This window comes from Mastomys coucha, unplaced genomic scaffold (assembly GCF_008632895.1).
Source record: "Mastomys coucha isolate ucsf_1 unplaced genomic scaffold, UCSF_Mcou_1 pScaffold1, whole genome shotgun sequence".
NCBI classification, from domain to species: domain Eukaryota; kingdom Metazoa; phylum Chordata; class Mammalia; order Rodentia; family Muridae; genus Mastomys; species Mastomys coucha.
In genome coordinates this window covers 62,742,928-62,761,163 of record NW_022196891.1, presented here as the reverse complement: position 1 = coordinate 62,761,163, position 18,236 = coordinate 62,742,928, and the positions used below count along the sequence as shown (strand labels likewise).

At 39.4% G+C, this 18,236-nt stretch overlaps 2 protein-coding genes across 9 annotated transcripts in view; one reads left to right on the top strand and one right to left on the bottom strand.

The window, feature by feature from the left end:
- The window catches only part of Dcaf6 (DDB1 and CUL4 associated factor 6), a 111,065-nt gene that overhangs the window by 88,117 nt on the left and 4,712 nt on the right, over positions 1–18,236 (top strand). For 3 of the 7 annotated variants that reach the window (XM_031387867.1, XM_031387890.1, XM_031387884.1), the window contains 5 exons: positions 106–502; positions 6,825–6,866; positions 12,382–12,520; positions 14,051–14,207; positions 15,568–15,656. In XM_031387867.1, coding sequence (XP_031243727.1) covers positions 106–502; positions 6,825–6,866; positions 12,382–12,520; positions 14,051–14,207; positions 15,568–15,656 — 824 coding nt within the window. Of the gene's footprint in view, positions 1–105; positions 503–6,824; positions 6,867–12,381; positions 12,576–14,050; positions 14,208–15,567; positions 15,657–18,236 lie in introns of those variants that run through there. The other 4 variants (XM_031387877.1, XM_031387899.1, XM_031387914.1 and 1 more) reach the window with 2 other exon arrangements.
- Positions 14,347–18,236, bottom strand: part of Gpr161 (G protein-coupled receptor 161) — a 56,317-nt gene continuing 52,427 nt past the window's right edge. Inside the window, exon 6 of one of the 2 annotated variants that reach the window (XM_031387971.1) lies at positions 14,347–14,579. In XM_031387971.1, the coding sequence (XP_031243831.1) occupies positions 14,458–14,579 (122 nt within the window). In that variant the 3' untranslated portion in view covers positions 14,347–14,457. The remainder of the gene's footprint in view (positions 14,580–18,236) is intronic. The other variant, XR_004123295.1, reaches the window with a different exon arrangement.

The following is an 18,236-nucleotide window of genomic DNA, read 5'->3' as shown; positions in this document are numbered from 1 at the left end:
GTCCAAATGATAGCTCTAGAATCAGACTTCATATTAGAACATGTCAGTTCCTAAGTTAAGCAAAATGATGAACAGTGACTTACATACAACTTTATTTTCTGACAGCACAATTTGATAACTTCCCAGCTGAGCCATTGGATTCTAACTCAGGAGAAAGGAGTAGCCCACGTCCTGACAACCCTTGCGGGGTTCCAGAAGAAGGCACCGTGTCTGAAACAGACAGGGAGACTTGGGAGCAGACCAGCACGGAGAGTGCTACCAGGCACGCTGCCACCAAGCCTGAACTCCCATCCCAGACAGAAGCCATCGAGCAGGCCAGCACTGAGAGTGCTACCAGGCATACCAGTGCCAATCCTGAACTCCCATCCCAGACAGAAGCCATAGCACCTTTAGCTCATGAAGACCCATCTACCAGGGACTCTGCTCTCCAGGACACGGATGACAGCGATGATGACCCGGTCTTGATCCCTGGGGCAAGATACCGAACAGGACCTGGTGATAGGTTGGTACATTTTAATTAGCATAGACTATAAAAATTGTAATTCACAAGAGTTGAAGTCACGTGAGAGTCTCACCATTTTTAAAGTTGTTTCATCTAAAACTGTCACAATCATATGACACATGAAACGTGTAAACCATAAATGATTTCACACATTCTGAGCAAATGTATGAAGAAGTGAACAGAAAGTGTCCTTGCTCAGTATTTCTGCCCTGAAGCTTGTACCTCAGTTTACAAATCAAGAGGTGGCATGCTGAGAATAACTAATGGGTTGCTTATAAATTAAGGTTACATTTAGTTGTCAGTTTTCCCTGTAGAGATCATGGCTTTTGGGTTTTGCTTGTTTATTGAGATGAGGGTCTAACTACGTAGTCCTGGCTGGCCTATAATGTAGTATGTAGACCGGGCTGGCCTTAAACTCAGAGATCCACCTGCCTCTGCCTCCCACATGCTAGGATTAAAAGTGTGCACAGCTAAGCCTGTTTTTTTTTCTTGTCCCTAGTAGTGTGATAGTAGGTCTCTTTTTGGAACTTTTATGTTTTTCTCTGTTTTCTAGTAATGTAATGACTCAGTTAAGAATCTAAAAAGATATGATGGATAGATAATATTGTAGCAGCAATAGAGAATTGAATTGTTAATATGTTTGTATGGTTTTCCCATTACATAAACAGAAACCTTTTATTTTAGAAGATAAGATACCTTTTAATGGTCTTTAAATGACTGGGTCTGGTGCTCTAAGCTTGTAACCCCAGCTCCTTAGGAGGTTGCAACAGCAGGATCCCAAGTCCATGGTATGCCTATGCAGCTTAGTGAGACTGTCTCAAATAAGAGGTAAGGATATAGCTCACTTGTTAGCAGAGAGCCTCTGTGCACTCTCTGGTACCCAGGAAGGAAAGTGTGTTGCACACCATGGGAAACTGTCTGTGTGATTAGTACCATCTTTCCCATTGTTCCAGAAAAATCCTGATTCACACAGGAGTGAAGTTCTGTTTGGACCATTCACAAACACACACACACATACACACACAGAGGTTGAATAGATTGTTGTTTATCAAACATTCAGTTTACATTTTTGACACAATTAACAAGATTATATGTTATATATGCATTTCACATGTATAATGAGAAGATAACTATACCACTAAAAATGGCAATCCAGGCATGGTAGCTCATACCCTGTAGTGTGAGTTCTTGGAAGGCTGTGGTAGGAGGATTGCTGTGAGTTCAAGGCCAGCTTGAGCTACATAGAACATTACAGGTTAGTCTGGGCTACAAAATGAAACACGTTCAAAGATCAAAACCAAAAAGTATGGTAATGTTGTATGATCATTAAGATCATCATAACTTGGGCTTGAATCCACATTCACCACCTACTAGCAATTTTTCTCATATATGCTGCTTATTGACTCAGAGACTCAGTTTTCTTATATATGAAGTATGCTTATGATTATCTAAAATTATTGTACAATAATTTTAATTTAATTTAAATTAAATTTTAATTTAATAATTTTATTTAATAATTTAAAATGAGTCAGTTATAGGACCTGGCTCACATTGAAAGATGGATACATGTCTTAACCCACCAGTGTATTCTCTGTATAAGAGTGCCTTCATCCTAAAAAACAATCACGGTATGACTGGCTCAGCCAACAGCAGTAATCCATGCCTATAATTTTAGCTACATGGGAGCCTGAGGCAGAATTTTTTTTGAGGTCTAACTTAGGCAATTTAGAGAGACCCTCTCACAAAGCAAAGGAAAAAAAGGAATGCCTCTAAAGAATAAAGCAATAAAAAGACCAGCCTTTAGCTCAGTGAAACCACCTCTGCTAACTGAGGAAGGGCATGTACCTTCCATCAGGTTGGGGAAATGGATACTTTATTAGGGCACTGTTCGTAATCCTCCCTTATGTTTGTGCTTAAAGATTAACCTTCCATGTGTTAATCATCGATTTCCTATGTTGTTTGATTGTTTAGTTGATAGGTTGTTTTGTTTTGAAATAGAGTATACTATTAGCCCTGAGCTGGCTCTGCAGCTCAGACTGACCTTGAAGTATCAATTCAAGTGCTGAGGTTCCAGGCATGCTCCACTAAGCCTCAGCATCCTCAGCATATACATATATACGTCTATACATATGTATATGTATATATAGGGTTCCTTAAAAGGTCATTACTACGTAATACATACAGGTAAAGTTAGCAAGCATAGCACAATTCAAAAATCATTTTTATAGAATTTAGATGGTTTCTCATTCTCCTAAGATTTGGTATGCCATAAAATTAGTACGTGATAACTTGATTAACCTAGAAAGCTCTAAGGTGCTAAATTAGACTAGCTAAATATTTAGAAGATTGATAATTGTGGATAGCAGCCTGGAACTTCCACCTCTCCTTGCATTAACTTAAACTTAGATGTTATGATTAGATCCAGATTTTAAACTTTTAAAGACTTGGTATCACTTAATAAGTCATGTTACTTAGCCTTAGTTTGGCCTTAGTTACTTAGCTTTATAGTACATAAATTTAGACTGGTAACAGAAATAATAATAAAATTCTAAATCTTCAGGAAACTTAGTAATTTATTGGAAAGAAAACCATGCAAACCATAAATCAAAACTACGAATCTGAAGCTAAGTGAAACGGTGCACTGTATCAGTATACCCAGCCGAGGTGCAGCGCCTCTGCAGTGCTCCTTCAGGATGGTAGCCGGCCCTTCAACACTGCTGCACACCTTTAATCCCAGCACTTTGTGGTTTTGCGAGACAGGGTTTCTCTGTATGGCCCTGGCTATCCTGGAACTCACTCTGTAAACCAGGCTGGCCTCGAACTCAGAAATCCACCTTCCTCTGCCTCCCAAGTGCTGGGATTAAAGACGTTTGCTTGGGAGGTAGAGGCAGGCAGGTCTCTGAATTTGGGGCCAGCCTGGTCTACAGAATGAGTTCCAGGCTACCCTGGGCTACACAGAGACTCAAAAAAGCAAACCGAGGGCTCAGAGAGACGGCTCAGCAATTGAGAACACTGAGTGCTCTTCCAGAGGAAGAGCAGCCACAATTCCCAGCAAGCACATGGTAGCTTATAACCATCTGTAATGGGATCTGATGCTGTCTTTAGTGTGTCTGAAGACAGCTACAGTGTACTCACATATATTAAATAAATAAATAAATAAATAAGTAAGTAAATGAATAAATACGTCTTCTTAAAAAAAAAAAAAAACACCACTGTCCCTCCAAAAAAGATTTGCTTTGTCTTTCCCAGTTTTGTTCGTTTGTTTTGATTTTATTTGTTTTTCTTGTTTCTGTGTTTTTTGGTTTCTTATTTTTCGAGACAGGGTTTCTCTGTGTAGCCCTGGCTGTCCTGGAACTCACTCTGTAGACCAGGCTGGCCTCGAACTCAGAAATCCGCCTGCCTCTGCCTCCCAAGTGCTGGGATTAAAGGCGTGCGCCACCACTGCCTGGCTTTGTTTCTGTGTTTTTGTTTGGTTTGGGTTTTTTTGTTTTTGTTTTTTGACCCATTTTTCGTTGTTGTTGTCTCACTTTGTAGTTCAGGGGCCTTGAAATCAAAGTAATCCTCCTGCGTTAGTCTCCAAAGTGGTGGTTTTACAGCCATGAGCCACCACGTCCAGCCTCTCCTAGCTCTTTACCAAAAATGTGTAAATGATGAAAACCAAGAAGTCTCCACCTTCTGCTCCTGTGCTGCTCCCTTAGCAGCCCTTGCTGTGTAATTAGAGCATGCTCAGAGTAAAGAGTGCGCCTGCTGTGGCTGCCCTTGCTTCATCCTCGAGGCCTCTGCCGCTGCTCTTACTGCTTAGTGAGGGGCCACGTGCCATGGCCTCGGGTGTAGTTACTTCATTGCTTCTAAATTTAGAGGTAGTTAATAAGTTGACTTATATTTTAAAAGGAGCAAATCTTAAGAAATCTTAAGAAATTTTACTAATAAGAACCCAAATCATAGGGGCTGGTGAGATGGCTCAGCAGGTAAGAGCACTTCCAAAGGTCCTGAGTTCGGATCCCAGCAACCACGTGGTAGTTCACAACCACCCATAATGAGATCGGACGCCCTCTTCGGGTGCATCTGAAGACAGCTACAGTGAATTACGCCGAAGTGAGTGGGGCAGAGAAAGCAGAAAGTCCTGAGTTCAGTTCCCAGCAGCCACACACATGATGGCTCACGGCCATCTGTACAGCTACAGTTTTTAAAATAAAATAAAATAAAATAAATCTTTTTTAAAAAAAAAAACCAAATCATTTACCATTTTTAAAATTAGCAATATTTGGACTACTTTCTGTTTCTGAAGAGGCTAAAGTACATCCTACACATTGATGAAATGTCCAGCCAACAGAATACATGCCTTAGAAGTCACTCTCCTGCCGCTTGATCACTCCAGCTCAGTCTAGAAGTCCAGTGTGTTGAATGTGTGTCCAGAACAGTTTCTTGCTGCTATTTAAAAAGCCCAGTCAATTAATTTAGTTAGGGTAGAGAAATGGTCCTCACAATAAGTATGGTAAAAGTCAAATAGTTAAAAAGTTCGACATATAGTTAGTTAAACTTTATCTTAATCTATATGGAAACTATAGTATATCTCACAGTCGCATTCTTTTGAGTCAGGATCTGATGTACCTTGAACTTGCTATGTATTTGAAGGTGGTTTTAGTTCCTGACCCTCCTGCCCCCAGCTCCAGTGTGAGCTTACTACTTGATTCTTAGTATTCTTAAAGGTTTGTTTAATATTAAGCAGGTTTGCGTTCTGGGGCTGAAACCAAGCATGAAAGGCAAAGCCTTAGAAACATAGGCCAGGACAATCACATGGGTATTTTAAGTGTGGAGTGCTCTTCTCTAACTATAGCAACTCTATATAAAAACAGCTGGAGCAGGCACAGGGTTCGGACAGGTTTCTCCCCCAAAAGGCCAGATAATAGATATTCTCAGCTTTGCTGCCAGGAAGTAGAGGAGAAACTACCACATAGGCACTTATATAACTATTTTAAATGTACTGGCCATAACTTAAAGGGCATAAAAAACAGCTGACCAAGATCTTACAGAAAAGCAAGTTTGCTGATTCCTGCTCTATAAAAAATCAGTTACAGAGAGAACCAAGCTATATCTATTATAATGTCGTTACTGTCAGAAATCCAAATTTTAAAAAAAAAGTGAGTTCTTTTAGCTAGGAGAAAATACATTGTGTTCACTAATGGTGATATTAAAGACAAATAAAAATAGTGTGTTCAGACGGGCGGTGGTGGCGCAAGCCTTTAATCCCAGCACTTGGGAGGCAGAGGCAGGCGGATTTCTGAGTTCGAGGCCAGCCTGGTCTACAAAGTAAGTTCCAGGACAACCAGAGCTACACAGAGAAATCCTGTCTGGAAAAAAAAAAATAGTGTGTTCATTCCTTCACTAATTTCACAAGCTAGATCCATGAACATCAGAATGTATCTTAGAATTAGAGTGCCTTGCTTTTCTCTTAGACAGTATCTCATTGTGTGTAGCCCTGGCTGGCTTTGAACTCAGAGATCTGTTGTCTTCTGCCTCCAGAGTGCTGGGATTAAAGGCCTACAGTGCCAGCTATATTATGGAGTAAATAGAACGGTGGCTTTGCTTTGCCTTGCTTTTCTTCTCTTTCTTTCTTTTTCATAAATCAAAAAAATAAAATTACTCCAGAAAAAAGATAAGCAAATGAGACTTTGTGAAGTCCTTAATGCTCTATATAGCTGTTATCGACCTAATGAATATTTCCTAAAGATTTAAAGTATTAATCCTTATTGCTTCATGATTTTTAAAGCACATATCATTTTCATAAAAATTTTGGTCCATCTAGCTTTTCTGGACTCTGGAGAGTCAGAATTCTATAAATATGCCAGCATCTCTCCACTCATTATAACCAGCTCGTTCTGTATTTTTAATGATTCCACTTGCCTTATTAAAGAAAATTGCAGAGGAAATCATCAAAGGGGTTCCTGGGAGTTCCTAGGGAGTTCAGCCCGGATACCGGGCTAGCTTGTTCCAGTTCCAGTTGTGGTTAGGACAGATGAGTCAGCTTCATTGTGGATTTCCCAGAGAGCAGTTAGCCTCGAGGTTCTGCGACTGTGGGTGTTCAAAAGGTAAAAGACATGCAGTGTGGTCTCCTTCTAACCCTAATTCAGTGAGTCTATGTATCTGTTTCCTTGATTTCTGCCCGCCCATTTCTTTGGGTGATATTCCTCACCATGGACTACGACAAAGGGAAACGGAAGTCCTTTATTCTGAGATGGTTGATGAGAGAAAGCAGTGCCTGTGATGCTGTCCATACTTGGTTCTTCGTAAGTGACTTTAGATATTGTGTTCCCTTCACTAGATTTAATATCAGAGGCGCAGCAGTAGGTGATAGAATAATGAGGTAATGCAGTATGCTCCTTCATTTCTTCTTTACGATGGATTTGCCAGGCCCTCTTTTCTACAGCTAACCACCTTTCCTATTAACAGTTAATACTTCCTTTGAACTTACTGAACGCATAAGTGCTAAGCATTATAAACATGTTGCTTTTCACAACTGTATTTCTCTGCATGTGCTGCATGGGAGTAGAGTGAAAAGAAGTTTCATGTGTGCAGATGTAACTGCTCTTCACTTCAAGTGTGGTGGCAAGTAGCTGTGGTCTAAAGTGGGTCCTTCAAATATCTGGTACTTATTTTTATAGTTGGTTAAAGAGTGCAACTTATGTTTTCTTAAAACTTGACTGGCGCACTAATTAACAGTTTTTGTTATTCATTATGTTCATTTAATTTTGTGCTAGGTTTTAAAATTCTGATTTTTCAATGCCGTTTTCTTGCAAGTAGCTAAATAACTTAAGAATATCACATACCAAGATGATATACACCCTTAAATATATCTCTAATTGAAAAACTGATAGTGTTACACAGTTTTTAGTAGAATGTTTAAGGTGGACCCTATATTCTAACAGTCATCTACCCAAGCTGCTTACTGAGAAAGATTAGCCAAACTAAGAAGTGGCATGTTTGTTAGGTATTATCAGTTTCTAAAGTAAAGCTGTACATAAAATATATACTAGCAATCAAAATGTAAAGATAGTTTCTTATATGGAATATAGAAATAGTAAAATAAACCAAAACTTAGCATAAATGTAATACCTGCTTAAAGCCTGTCCTCAGGACCTTAAAGTAAGTTTAAATCCATTTTTGCTTTTTTAAAAAAAGCTTTATTTCTATTATTGTATGTATATTTGAGGGCACATACTACATTGTGAGTGTGACAATCAGGGCACACCTTTGTAGAGTTCATTCTCTCCTTCTACCTTTATGAGGGATCCAGAGAGCACATCCGGGTCACCAGCGAAGCCCTCCGTTTGTTTTATGCTGGTCTTTGTAGGCTGTTTTGACATTAAGATGTATTTTGAAATCAATAATTTTGCAAATGATTCTACTACTGACTATTACTTTTTAATTTAATGACATCAAAATGGAATTTATTTCAGGGCTTTTTGATGTTTTTAGCTTACTAAACTTTATCCCAAGTATTCAAAGCTGGTTTCTGCTTATAAAATAAAGATGGCAACTAAAATGTAACATGTCGCTTCGGGTGGGACTTAGAAAAGCTAAAACCATATCAACTGTGTGAAAAAGAAAGGCAGGTGTTGAAACAGAAAATGTCATCTTTGAGTGAATGAAATGGTACTCATTCTCAGCCTCAGTTTTTATGTAGAGGTTTATTAAGTAAAATTTTAATTTAAGACCGCATTTTTCTGAAGTCTCACACACAGCTTTTATAAATTCCAGCTGAAATAAATTAGAAATATAAAAGTATATTTATACTTATATTTCAAAAGAGATGACAGTGCTCACGAGTGACTGTTGTATTTAATAATATGCTTTACTGTACTGCACATGCTCTGTACCATATCACCATTACTTTGAATAATAAATAAGATGGCAGTAGTCCTCTGCTCTTTCTCCTGAGATCTCACTGCCTCCTCCTAGTGTCCGTCCTCAGCTAGACCTTGAGAGATGAGATTGGCCAGGCTCGAGTGGCCATAATCCCACATCCTGGTGATCGCCTGCATTCAGGTGGCACTATTTTGATGCTGGGCATAGCTCAAGCAAATGTCCTACTTCTGCCTTCAGGCATGCACTTCCATGGCCCTGGACCTATGGTTTGTATAACCCACTTCCAAGTTCCACACATAAATCCTCAGATGATGGTTACAGATGTAATAAATCTGTACATTTCAGGGAAAGGGGAATATGATATGGTTATCTTTGTATTTATTAACACTTTTAAAAAATGTCTTTCAGTGGCTAGGGAGATAGCTCAGTGGTTAAAGTGATCTCGGATCCCCAGCATGAACATAAAATGACACACCTCTGTACCCTCATCGTGGAGACAGATGGGTCCCAGGGTTTCACCAACTAGCCAGTCTAGCTAAAACTGGAGCTCCAGTTTCAGTGAGAGACTGAAAAATAAGGTGTTGATGATTCCTGTAGCAGCTGTTAAGTCCTGGGCATTGCGTCTTACCCCAGCTGTGACTGGATGATGTGAGGAGGATGCCCACTGGTGTGTGTAGGTGACTTGTTAGGGCTGTTGGGAGGAGCTTAAAAAAGGTTCTCCACATTCCTTTCTGTCTTGCTGGGTTTCTGTCATGAGTGGGCTCAGCGTAATCAGACATATTTTCACTCTGCTGAGTTACCATGTTTTAGGGTTTTTCCCCTCTCATTATATTAAACAACTGATATTCATTACTGCTTTGAAAATTCTGGACCAATTAATTTTACATTTGCTTCTTTAGTCCTTCAGTGAGCTTGTTAGTCAAATGCTCTGTTACTCTGCAGAGCAGTTTTATGAAAGCTTTTTAATTTGCCTGGATAGCTTACAGTACACCAATTTTTATTTAAAAAAATTTTATTGTCTTTTAAATTAGTGAGTCTTCTTTGAGATGCCAACACTCATTCTCTTATTGGGCATGCTTATTCTTTTCTTGAGTGCCTTTATATTTTAATAAAATTCCAGGTCTGCCTGATAAAAAAAAATTCATATACCTTTTTTTTAAGGTTTATTTATTATTGTACATAAGTACACGGTAGCTGTCTTCAGACGCACCAGAAAAGGGTGTCAGATCTCATTACAGGTGGTTGTGAGCCACCATGTGGTTGCTGGGATTTGAACTCAGGACCTTCAGAAGAGCAGTGGGTGCTCTTACCCACTGAGCCTTCTTGCCAGCCCCCTTAAAAATTTTTTAAACAAAATAAGGAAATACATGATTGTAACAATAAAACTCTCACTAACAATCTGCTGTTCCAAACCGTTTCTATGAACACATAAATTTGCTTTTCTCTGAACATTTAGATTAATGCCTAGACAGACAGCTGCAGTTTTTACTGTGAAAATATGTATCTGTATTTTCCACAAGATCTTTTTTTTTTTTTTTTTTTTTTTTTTTTTTTTTTTTTTTGAGACAGGGTTTCTCTTTGTAACCCTGGCTGTCCTGGAACTCTCTATGTAGACCAGGTTGGCCCCAAACTCACAGAGAGCCACCTGTCTCTGTGTCCCAAGTGCTAGGCTTAAAGGCATACACCAGGACCCAGCTTTCCCAATACTTTTTTAATATGTAAAATTGCCAAATCAAATCTTTATACATATTTTAAATTTAATATATAGTATTTAATTTTTTTCAAAAATATTATTTTCTGGAACTCCAGCACACTGCTGGTAAGAGTATAAATCTGTGTAATCACGTTCCCAAACTGTGACTGTCTCCTGAAGCTGAACCTTGTGCACATATTCTAGTGCAGGGCTCACTCTAATGGCTACACACATGCCAGAACGCACACACACGCCAGAACACACACACACACACATACACCAGAACACACACACACATGCCAGAACACACACACACACACCAGAACACACACACACATGCCAGAACACACACACACGCCAGAATATATACACGCGCCGGAACACACACACTCACACATGCCAGAACACACACACATGCCAGAACACACAACACTCACACATGCCAGAACACACACAGTCACACATGCCAGAACACACACACACACACACACACACACACACACACGGATACGCAAAGCTGAGCAAACACATGCCACTGAATGAGAGTCCACAAGTAAAACCATGATAGAGGTCAGAAACATTTCCCGAGGGAAGAGAAATGATAGCAGTGGGCACAGGGCAGGCTCTAGATCTGATGATCCTAAATCTGATAAATATGAAGAGAAATTTGTTTATTGATGACACTATCATCTTTTATGTGCCTTTAGTCTGTTAAGTCATTTGTCTTAACTACCAATTTGTAGTTTTGGATTTTACAGGCTTTCCATCTGCTGCATGTCAAAATATGATGTTTTAAATGACAAACTAAAGCTTCAGAATCAAGTAATGTTGGCTGTTAGGAGAGTATTTTCTTGATAATAAAATGAGCTTTAAAATTGTCCTTTGTTCTTGAGCAGCTACTACTGCCATCATCTCCTTTGTAGAGAGGACAGAATGTACCTCAATAATGGAATCTCTCCTTTGGTGTGGAACCATATAGAGGAGATGCTAGTGGAAGAGCTTCATTTTATTTCTTACTGACATCTGTTCTCTTCTTGACTAGTCTGCTCTTGGGACATCTTTAAACTATGTCAGAATCTGTTAATTAATTAGTATATTGCTGTTACCATGTTACTCCTAGTTTCTTTGGGCTTTTCTTTCTTTTTTCTTTTCTTTTTTTTTTTTTTAAGGCATTTTATTTTAGAAGGGAGAGAGAGAGAGGGAGAGAGAGGATAGAAAAGCAGAGGCTGGCCATGGCCACGTGGACAGGGACAGAGGGGGAAGGGAGGGGGAGAGAGGGAGCAAGAGATAGAAGTAAAGACAAGAAGCTAAGAGGTTGAGAGAGTGGGGAGGGGTCAAGCAGCTCCTTTTTTAGTGGGCTGGGCTACCTGTCTGTTCCCAGGTTACTGTGGGGCGGGGCATACCTGGCTGTGGTCAGGTGACTAGGGGTGGAGTCCAGCCAAAATTCTGGGAGCTTGGGCCATTGTCTAGCCATAGGATCCTGGAGTGAGGGCTCATGGTATCAGCAGTCTTATGTCTACAGGTGTAGTTTACTATTCAGTCCCTTGTAGAATTCTCTACTGGGTCGTCAGAGCAAGCCTTCTTTGGGCTTTTCTTATGGCCTTTATAAAGAGAGACATTTAAAAATTGAACAGAGGGGCTGGAGAGATGGCTCAGCAGTTAATAGCACTGACTGCTCCTCCGAAGGACCAGAGTTCAAATCCCAGCAACCACATGATGGCACACAACCATCCGTAATGAGATCTGATGCCCTCTTCTGGTGTGTCTGAAGACAGCTACAGTGTACTTACATATAATAAATAAGTCTTTTTTAAAAAATTGAATAGAGCATTGGTTTTTGATTGTTTGTTTGTTTTTTCCTTGAGACAGCATCTCAAGTTGCCTTGGCCACAAAATCCAGTTTGTAGTCAAAGCTGGTCTTGGGTTCCTGGTCCCCCTCTACCTTCCAAGGGTTGTCATTCCAGTTCTAGATCATCAAACGAGGCTAAATAGGATGTTTTATTTAAAGTAAAACCACACATGAATTTTGTCTGTCTGGTTTTATAAAATAGTATTTTAGAAACTAGTATGTCGCATGCTATTTTCTTTACTTTTTCAACCAGTACCAAGTTCCTAAGTGACCACTGAACTAAATACCTTGTTGTAGTAACTCAACTACTGTGATGAAGTCTGCCTCTCTATGCTCTTGATTGGAGGTGCTTTATTAAAATAATGTGTTTTAAATATATTATAGACTTGCTGTGTTTTGACGTTTTCAGTGTTATTCAGAGGCTGCTCTGAATGTTTCGTCTTGGTTTTTGTCTTCATATGCAATCCATAGACGCTCCGCTGTCGCCCGCATTCAGGAGTTCTTCAGGAGGAGGAAAGAAAGGAAAGAAATGGAAGAGCTGGATACTTTGAACATTAGGAGACCACTAGTAAAGATGGTTTATAAGGGCCACCGCAACTCCCGGACAATGGTACCAGCTGCTCATGGCATTCTTTGATGAGATTGCAGTTCGTGGTTTTTCTGTGGTGATTTTGTTACTTCTTTATTCAAGCATGTTTCTTTTAGTCTGGTAATATATTGCAAGAAAATTCTACCTTACTAAGGAAATATATGTAAGCTAGAAAAAATTATTTTAGCTTAGAACAAGTAGCTCTTGATTTGGTTTGGTTTGGTTTGGTTTGGTTTGGTTTGGTTTGGTTGTGCTTGCTGTCCTCTTTTGGGAGTTTACTATTAAATTTTTTTTAAACTTCATTTTACAACATTTTGTTAGTTTGGAAAATAAATAAATCTATATGTGAAATCCAGGTTGATTATAAAATACAGATACATTAGTTATAACACCTTTTAAACTAACAACTAAAAAGTGGCTTTGGTCACTCTCTCTCTCTCCTTGGTTTCATTTCTTCATCTCTGAATTAGCCAGGATAGACCAGGTGATCTTAGATCAGTTGTAGTGTTCAGAAGCCCCAAATCTGCATTTCCTGTGCAAGGTAACTAATGTAACCATCACTCTAAACAGTTCCTATCTAGAAAGCGTTCTCTATGGCTGCAGTGTTAACCGCAAAATACCTGCAGATTGTGTTTTACCTTTTTTTAAAGGAATAGGTAAAAAATAAACTGAAGTGGGGAAATAATTAGCTCTCCTTGTACACATCATTGGTAGTAACAATTTCATCCTTTTTAACTGGATACTCACTTTTAATGCAAGTAACCAATTTATATTTTATGCATTTTGCCAATTAAACTTTTAGATAAAACCAATTAAAGGCGGGCTGAGGATCTAACCAAGTGGCTGAGCGCTTGCCTAGCATGCACGAGCCCTCAGCTGATTTCTTAGCACAAAATCGATGAAGCACAGTAAGTGTGCAGCAGCGCTGTGTGGCTGCAGTCTCTTCCCTGCTGGCTCGTGTGAGCGCCCGGCGTGGCAGAAGCTTCAGGGGGAATGAGTCCTAAAGACATTGTCTGCAGTATAAGGATCTTTGTATGCTCTTTCATGGATGATTATTAAAATAGGATAGCTATTACATGTATCATATACCTTTGCTTGCTTGATTAAAGATACGGTTATCTTAACTCTCTGGGCTTCTAACAGTTAACGAAAAAAAACTTTTTGTTCTTGGCAAATACAAACGACAACATTCCTTTATTCTATGAAATGTGTTTTCTTTATAAAGCTGAAATGACATGCTTTTTAGAAAGCTCATCTGCAAATATATACTTTTGTCCATTATACTGCTTTAAGCCCAGAAATTGCACTTACTCATTTAGCATTGTGTGTCAGACCCTGTTGACATTGGCTCTTGGGGCGGCTTCTAGTGCTTTTCCACCATGTTATTGCCCATGGTGAAGGACTGTCATGATTTTAAGATTCTTAGAAGAAACAAACTTCAGTATTTAACTTTTTTATTTTTGAAATCAATTTTATTTTCAACATGAGAGCAGAATCTGCCTTTCTTTGGTTAACTGTGCCTTGGCTATCCTGTTTCCTAAAATCCTTCAGATAAAAGAAGCCAATTTCTGGGGTGCTAACTTTGTGATGAGCGGTTCCGACTGTGGCCATATCTTCATCTGGGACCGGCACACTGCTGAGCATCTGATGCTCCTGGAAGCCGATAATCATGTGGTCAACTGCCTGCAGCCCCATCCATTCGACCCAAGTAAGGAACACCTCTTTCTTACTGACTGGGAATTGCTGCGGTCATTCATCAGCTATAGGGAATATTATAGAAATCTGAATTCGCCTACTAAGCTCTGCTAAAGATAGCCATAGCTCTACATGGACTTAAAACAAAGATTGTAATGGACAGGAGAAGGTTCACAAAGCCCCACCCGACTCACAGCTGAGAAGATGCTGGCAGTCGATGGCTGCAGGTAAAGGGAGAGTCCGCTTCCTCAGGGATGTGGCTTCTAGCAGAGCGTGTGTCCATGCTCCGGTGGCTGGCAGCTCAGGCACGTACTGGCAGTACTCTTTGGACTCAGTGAATTTAGGGAGTACACAGTTGGGAGGGGTGGCAAGACTGAGTGTCTGTCTGGGAAGAGTTGGAGAGAGAATAGAGGATGGATTTGATCAGAACAGTGTATACATGTGTATGGAATTCTCAAAGAACAAATAAATATTTTTTTAAGGTTCCCAATCTCAAAAAGAAAGAAAAGAATATGCTTTTGACAGATACTCTTAAAAAAAAAAAAGCATATTCTTCTAATAATTAAGTTTTATTGTCCCAGAGTCTGGCATGACTGAGTTACTCATCATGTATTCAAAACAAACCTCCAAGCCTTTTTAAGTCCTCACAGGTCAGAATTAATTTGCTAGTATAAAAGAGAATTGGCTTGTTCTTGCCTTCTATTTGAAGTGGCCATGTATTTCATAAGAAAAGAGTGAATAAGACAGAAATTTGAGTGACTTCAAAGTGGTCTTAAATTTTTGTTCTACAATTAGTTACTTTTAGGAAACATTTAAAATTACAATTAACAATTAGTTATATCATAAAAAGACTGAAGAGATAGCTCAGCAGTTAAAAACAATTACTACTTTTTTGTTTGTTTGTTTTTTGAGACAGGGGTTCTGGATGACCTGGACTCTGGACTAGTTTTGTAGACCCTACTGGTCTCAAACTCAGAGCTATATCTGCCTCTGCTTCCTGAGTGCTGGGATTAAAGGCACTGGCTAAACATTTACTACTCTTGTAATGCCCTCCAGCTGGTCCCAGCACCCACATTAGGCGGGTCACAACAACCAGACAATTTAAAGCAAATCTTTGCCCAGATACAGTCTCACACGCCTTTAACCCCAATACTCAGGAGGCAGAGGCAGGTGGATCTCCAGGCCAGCCTGGTCTTCATTATGAGTTCCAGGAAAGCTAAGATTACGTAGAGAGACCCTCTTTCAAAAAGCAAAACAAAACAAAACATCAAAAAGTATTTATAGTAGTTTTCAACCTAAGTTTTGTTAATTTTGCACCTATGCTTAATATTTACATCTTGAATTTATGATAAAGATGTAAATTTTCTTTTTAGTTCTAGCCTCATCTGGCATAGATTATGACATAAAGATCTGGTCGCCACTAGAAGAGTCAAGAATTTTTAATCGAAAACTTGCTGATGAAGTAAGACTTTTACTATGCTTGCTATTTGAATTTTTATCTAAAATGGCTATTTAAGGGAAAAGGTTTATTATTAATTGATAACATAAAACTAAGGCATTTGGTTAAGGAAATCAAATCTTTAATCTCAGCAGCACTCCTGAGACATGGGCAGGTGGATGTCTATAAGTTGAAGGCCATCCGATGGTCTACATAGCAAGTTCTAGGCCAGCTACATGATGAGACCATGTCTCAGACAAAGAGGGGGAGGGAAGGAGAGCAGATCTCTTGAAAAATAAAAATGAGATAAGTAATACTAGAGGTAAAAATCAGATTAGTATCTTACTAATTATAATATTGACTTTAATAACACATTAGGTGTATCTTAAAGAAAAATAAGTTTGACTGCCATGCTATTATGTATAACAAAAATCATTTAAAGTTCTGTCTTTGTAAAAGTGTTTTAGCTGAAAATAAATTGATTCTGCAGCCTGTAATCTACCTTCTACCATTCAGGAAGCTGAAACAAGAAATTCTGGTCAGACTGAGCCACGTATCAAGACCCTGTCACAATAAGCAAACCAGGAAAGAGAGAGAAGCAGAGGAGGGGATGTGGGGGGAGGAGAAAGAAAATTATCTTACTGTATGCTCCCCTCCATAATTGTAGACTGTTATTTTTCTATTCTGAGTTCTTCACATAGGGAATTAGGACTGCCCCTTCAGTGTGAGTAGGCAGAGGGGCAAATGAGCAGGTGCTTTTCCTTTATTGTTGCTTTAAGGCTTCCTTAGATCCTTGGTTTTACTCATTTTCATTAACATTCTTAGCTAGCATACAAAATACTGGGTCTCAGTGAAAGGTGCTGAGGGTGGAGGTGATTTCGCATTATCATTGCGAGCCTTAACCATTGAACCTTAATCATTCCTACTCCCTCCTGTGTCAGAGTCCTTGTCTTTCTACAAGACAGTCTCCCTTCTGCTTCCTGCTTATGTGTGTGTATGTATAAAATATGTATATATGTGTGTGTGTGTATGTAAACTTCTGCATATAAGGAAAAACATAGCTTTCCTTGTGCTTTCATATCATATATGTATATGTCCGTGTGTATAAAATTGTGCATGTAAGAGAAGACAGAAGAATGTGGTCTCTGTATTACTCCTGTTACTGTCTCTGACCTTCCCCCCCCTTTTACCATTAGACCTCTTCCTCCCCCTCCTCCTCACCCTTCTGTCTCATGCACATGATCTATTCTTCATGGCAGAAAAAACATGCTGCTTGTCTTTCTGAGTCTGACTTACTCTCCTTAGCATGGTAATCTCATTTCTACCCATTTTCTTACATAATCTAACCCTTCTTTATGCTCACTTAAACTTCACTGTGTATATACAACATTTTCTTTACCGTGGCTGTCTAGACTGGTTCTGTAGTTTGGCTTTTATGAGTGCTGCAGCAATAAACATGTATTTATGAGTATCTCTCTGCTGTGCTGGCTCAGGTTCCTTTGGTAAACATGGGAGTGGTACAACTAAGTTACATGGTAACTTAGTTGTCTATTTGGAGTCTTTGGGGAAGCTTCACACTAATCCCACAGGGGCTGTGCGCCGGTTTATTTGCCCACCAGCAAAATCATTTTTCACCTTTCCTTCCAGCATTTCTTGTCACTTGTTTTCCTGATGGTAGACATGTTGATTGTGGTGAGGTGATATCTCCGTGTAGATTTTGTTGTTGTTGTTGTTGTTGTTGTTGTTGTTTTGAGTCAGGATCTCACTTTGCAGCTCCAGCTGGCCTAGAACTGGCAGTATGGACCAGGCTGGCCTCGAACTTGTCTGTGCCTGTGCAAGTGCTAGGATGAAAGCTGCGCCACCTCAGCCAGCTCCCACTGCAGTGACCTCCCTGCTGGCTGATGGAGTTGAACACTTTCTTTCTGTTTATTGGCCACTTGTATTTTATTTGAGAACTTTCTGTCCAGTTATTTTCTCCATTTAGTGGTTGGACAATTTGGATTTTTGGTATTTCATTTTTTCTGCTCTGTTAGATGCACTGCATACCCAGCTTTTTCTCCCATCCTAGACTGTCTCCTTACTGTCTGTTAATGCTGCAGAAGCCTTTTAAGTTGATAAAATCCTATTGGTTCATTTGTTGGGATTATTTCTTGAACTATTAGAATTCTTTCCATAAAGTTCCTCTCTGTGCTTGTATCTTGTAGTGTTTCCCCCTAACACTGATAGTGTCAAGTCTGACATTAATGATCCATTTTGAATTGAGTTTTGGGCAGAATTAGAGAGGTAATCTTTTTCTACATGGACATTTCAAGTTTCCCTAGCCCCGTTTGCTTACAAGGCTTTCTCTCTAGGATATATTTTTTGATACTACAGAAATCTTTCACTTCCTTTTTTTTCTCCTTTTTTCCTTTCTTTTTTTTTTAAGATTTATAAGTACACCTTAGTTCTGTCTTGAGACACAGCAGGCATTGGATTCCATTACAGATGGTTGTGAGCCACCAAGTGATTGCTGGGAATTGAACTCAGGACATCTGGAAGAACAGTTCATACTCTTAATCACTGAGCCATCTCTCCAGACCAATATTTCACTTCGAGTAGATTTAT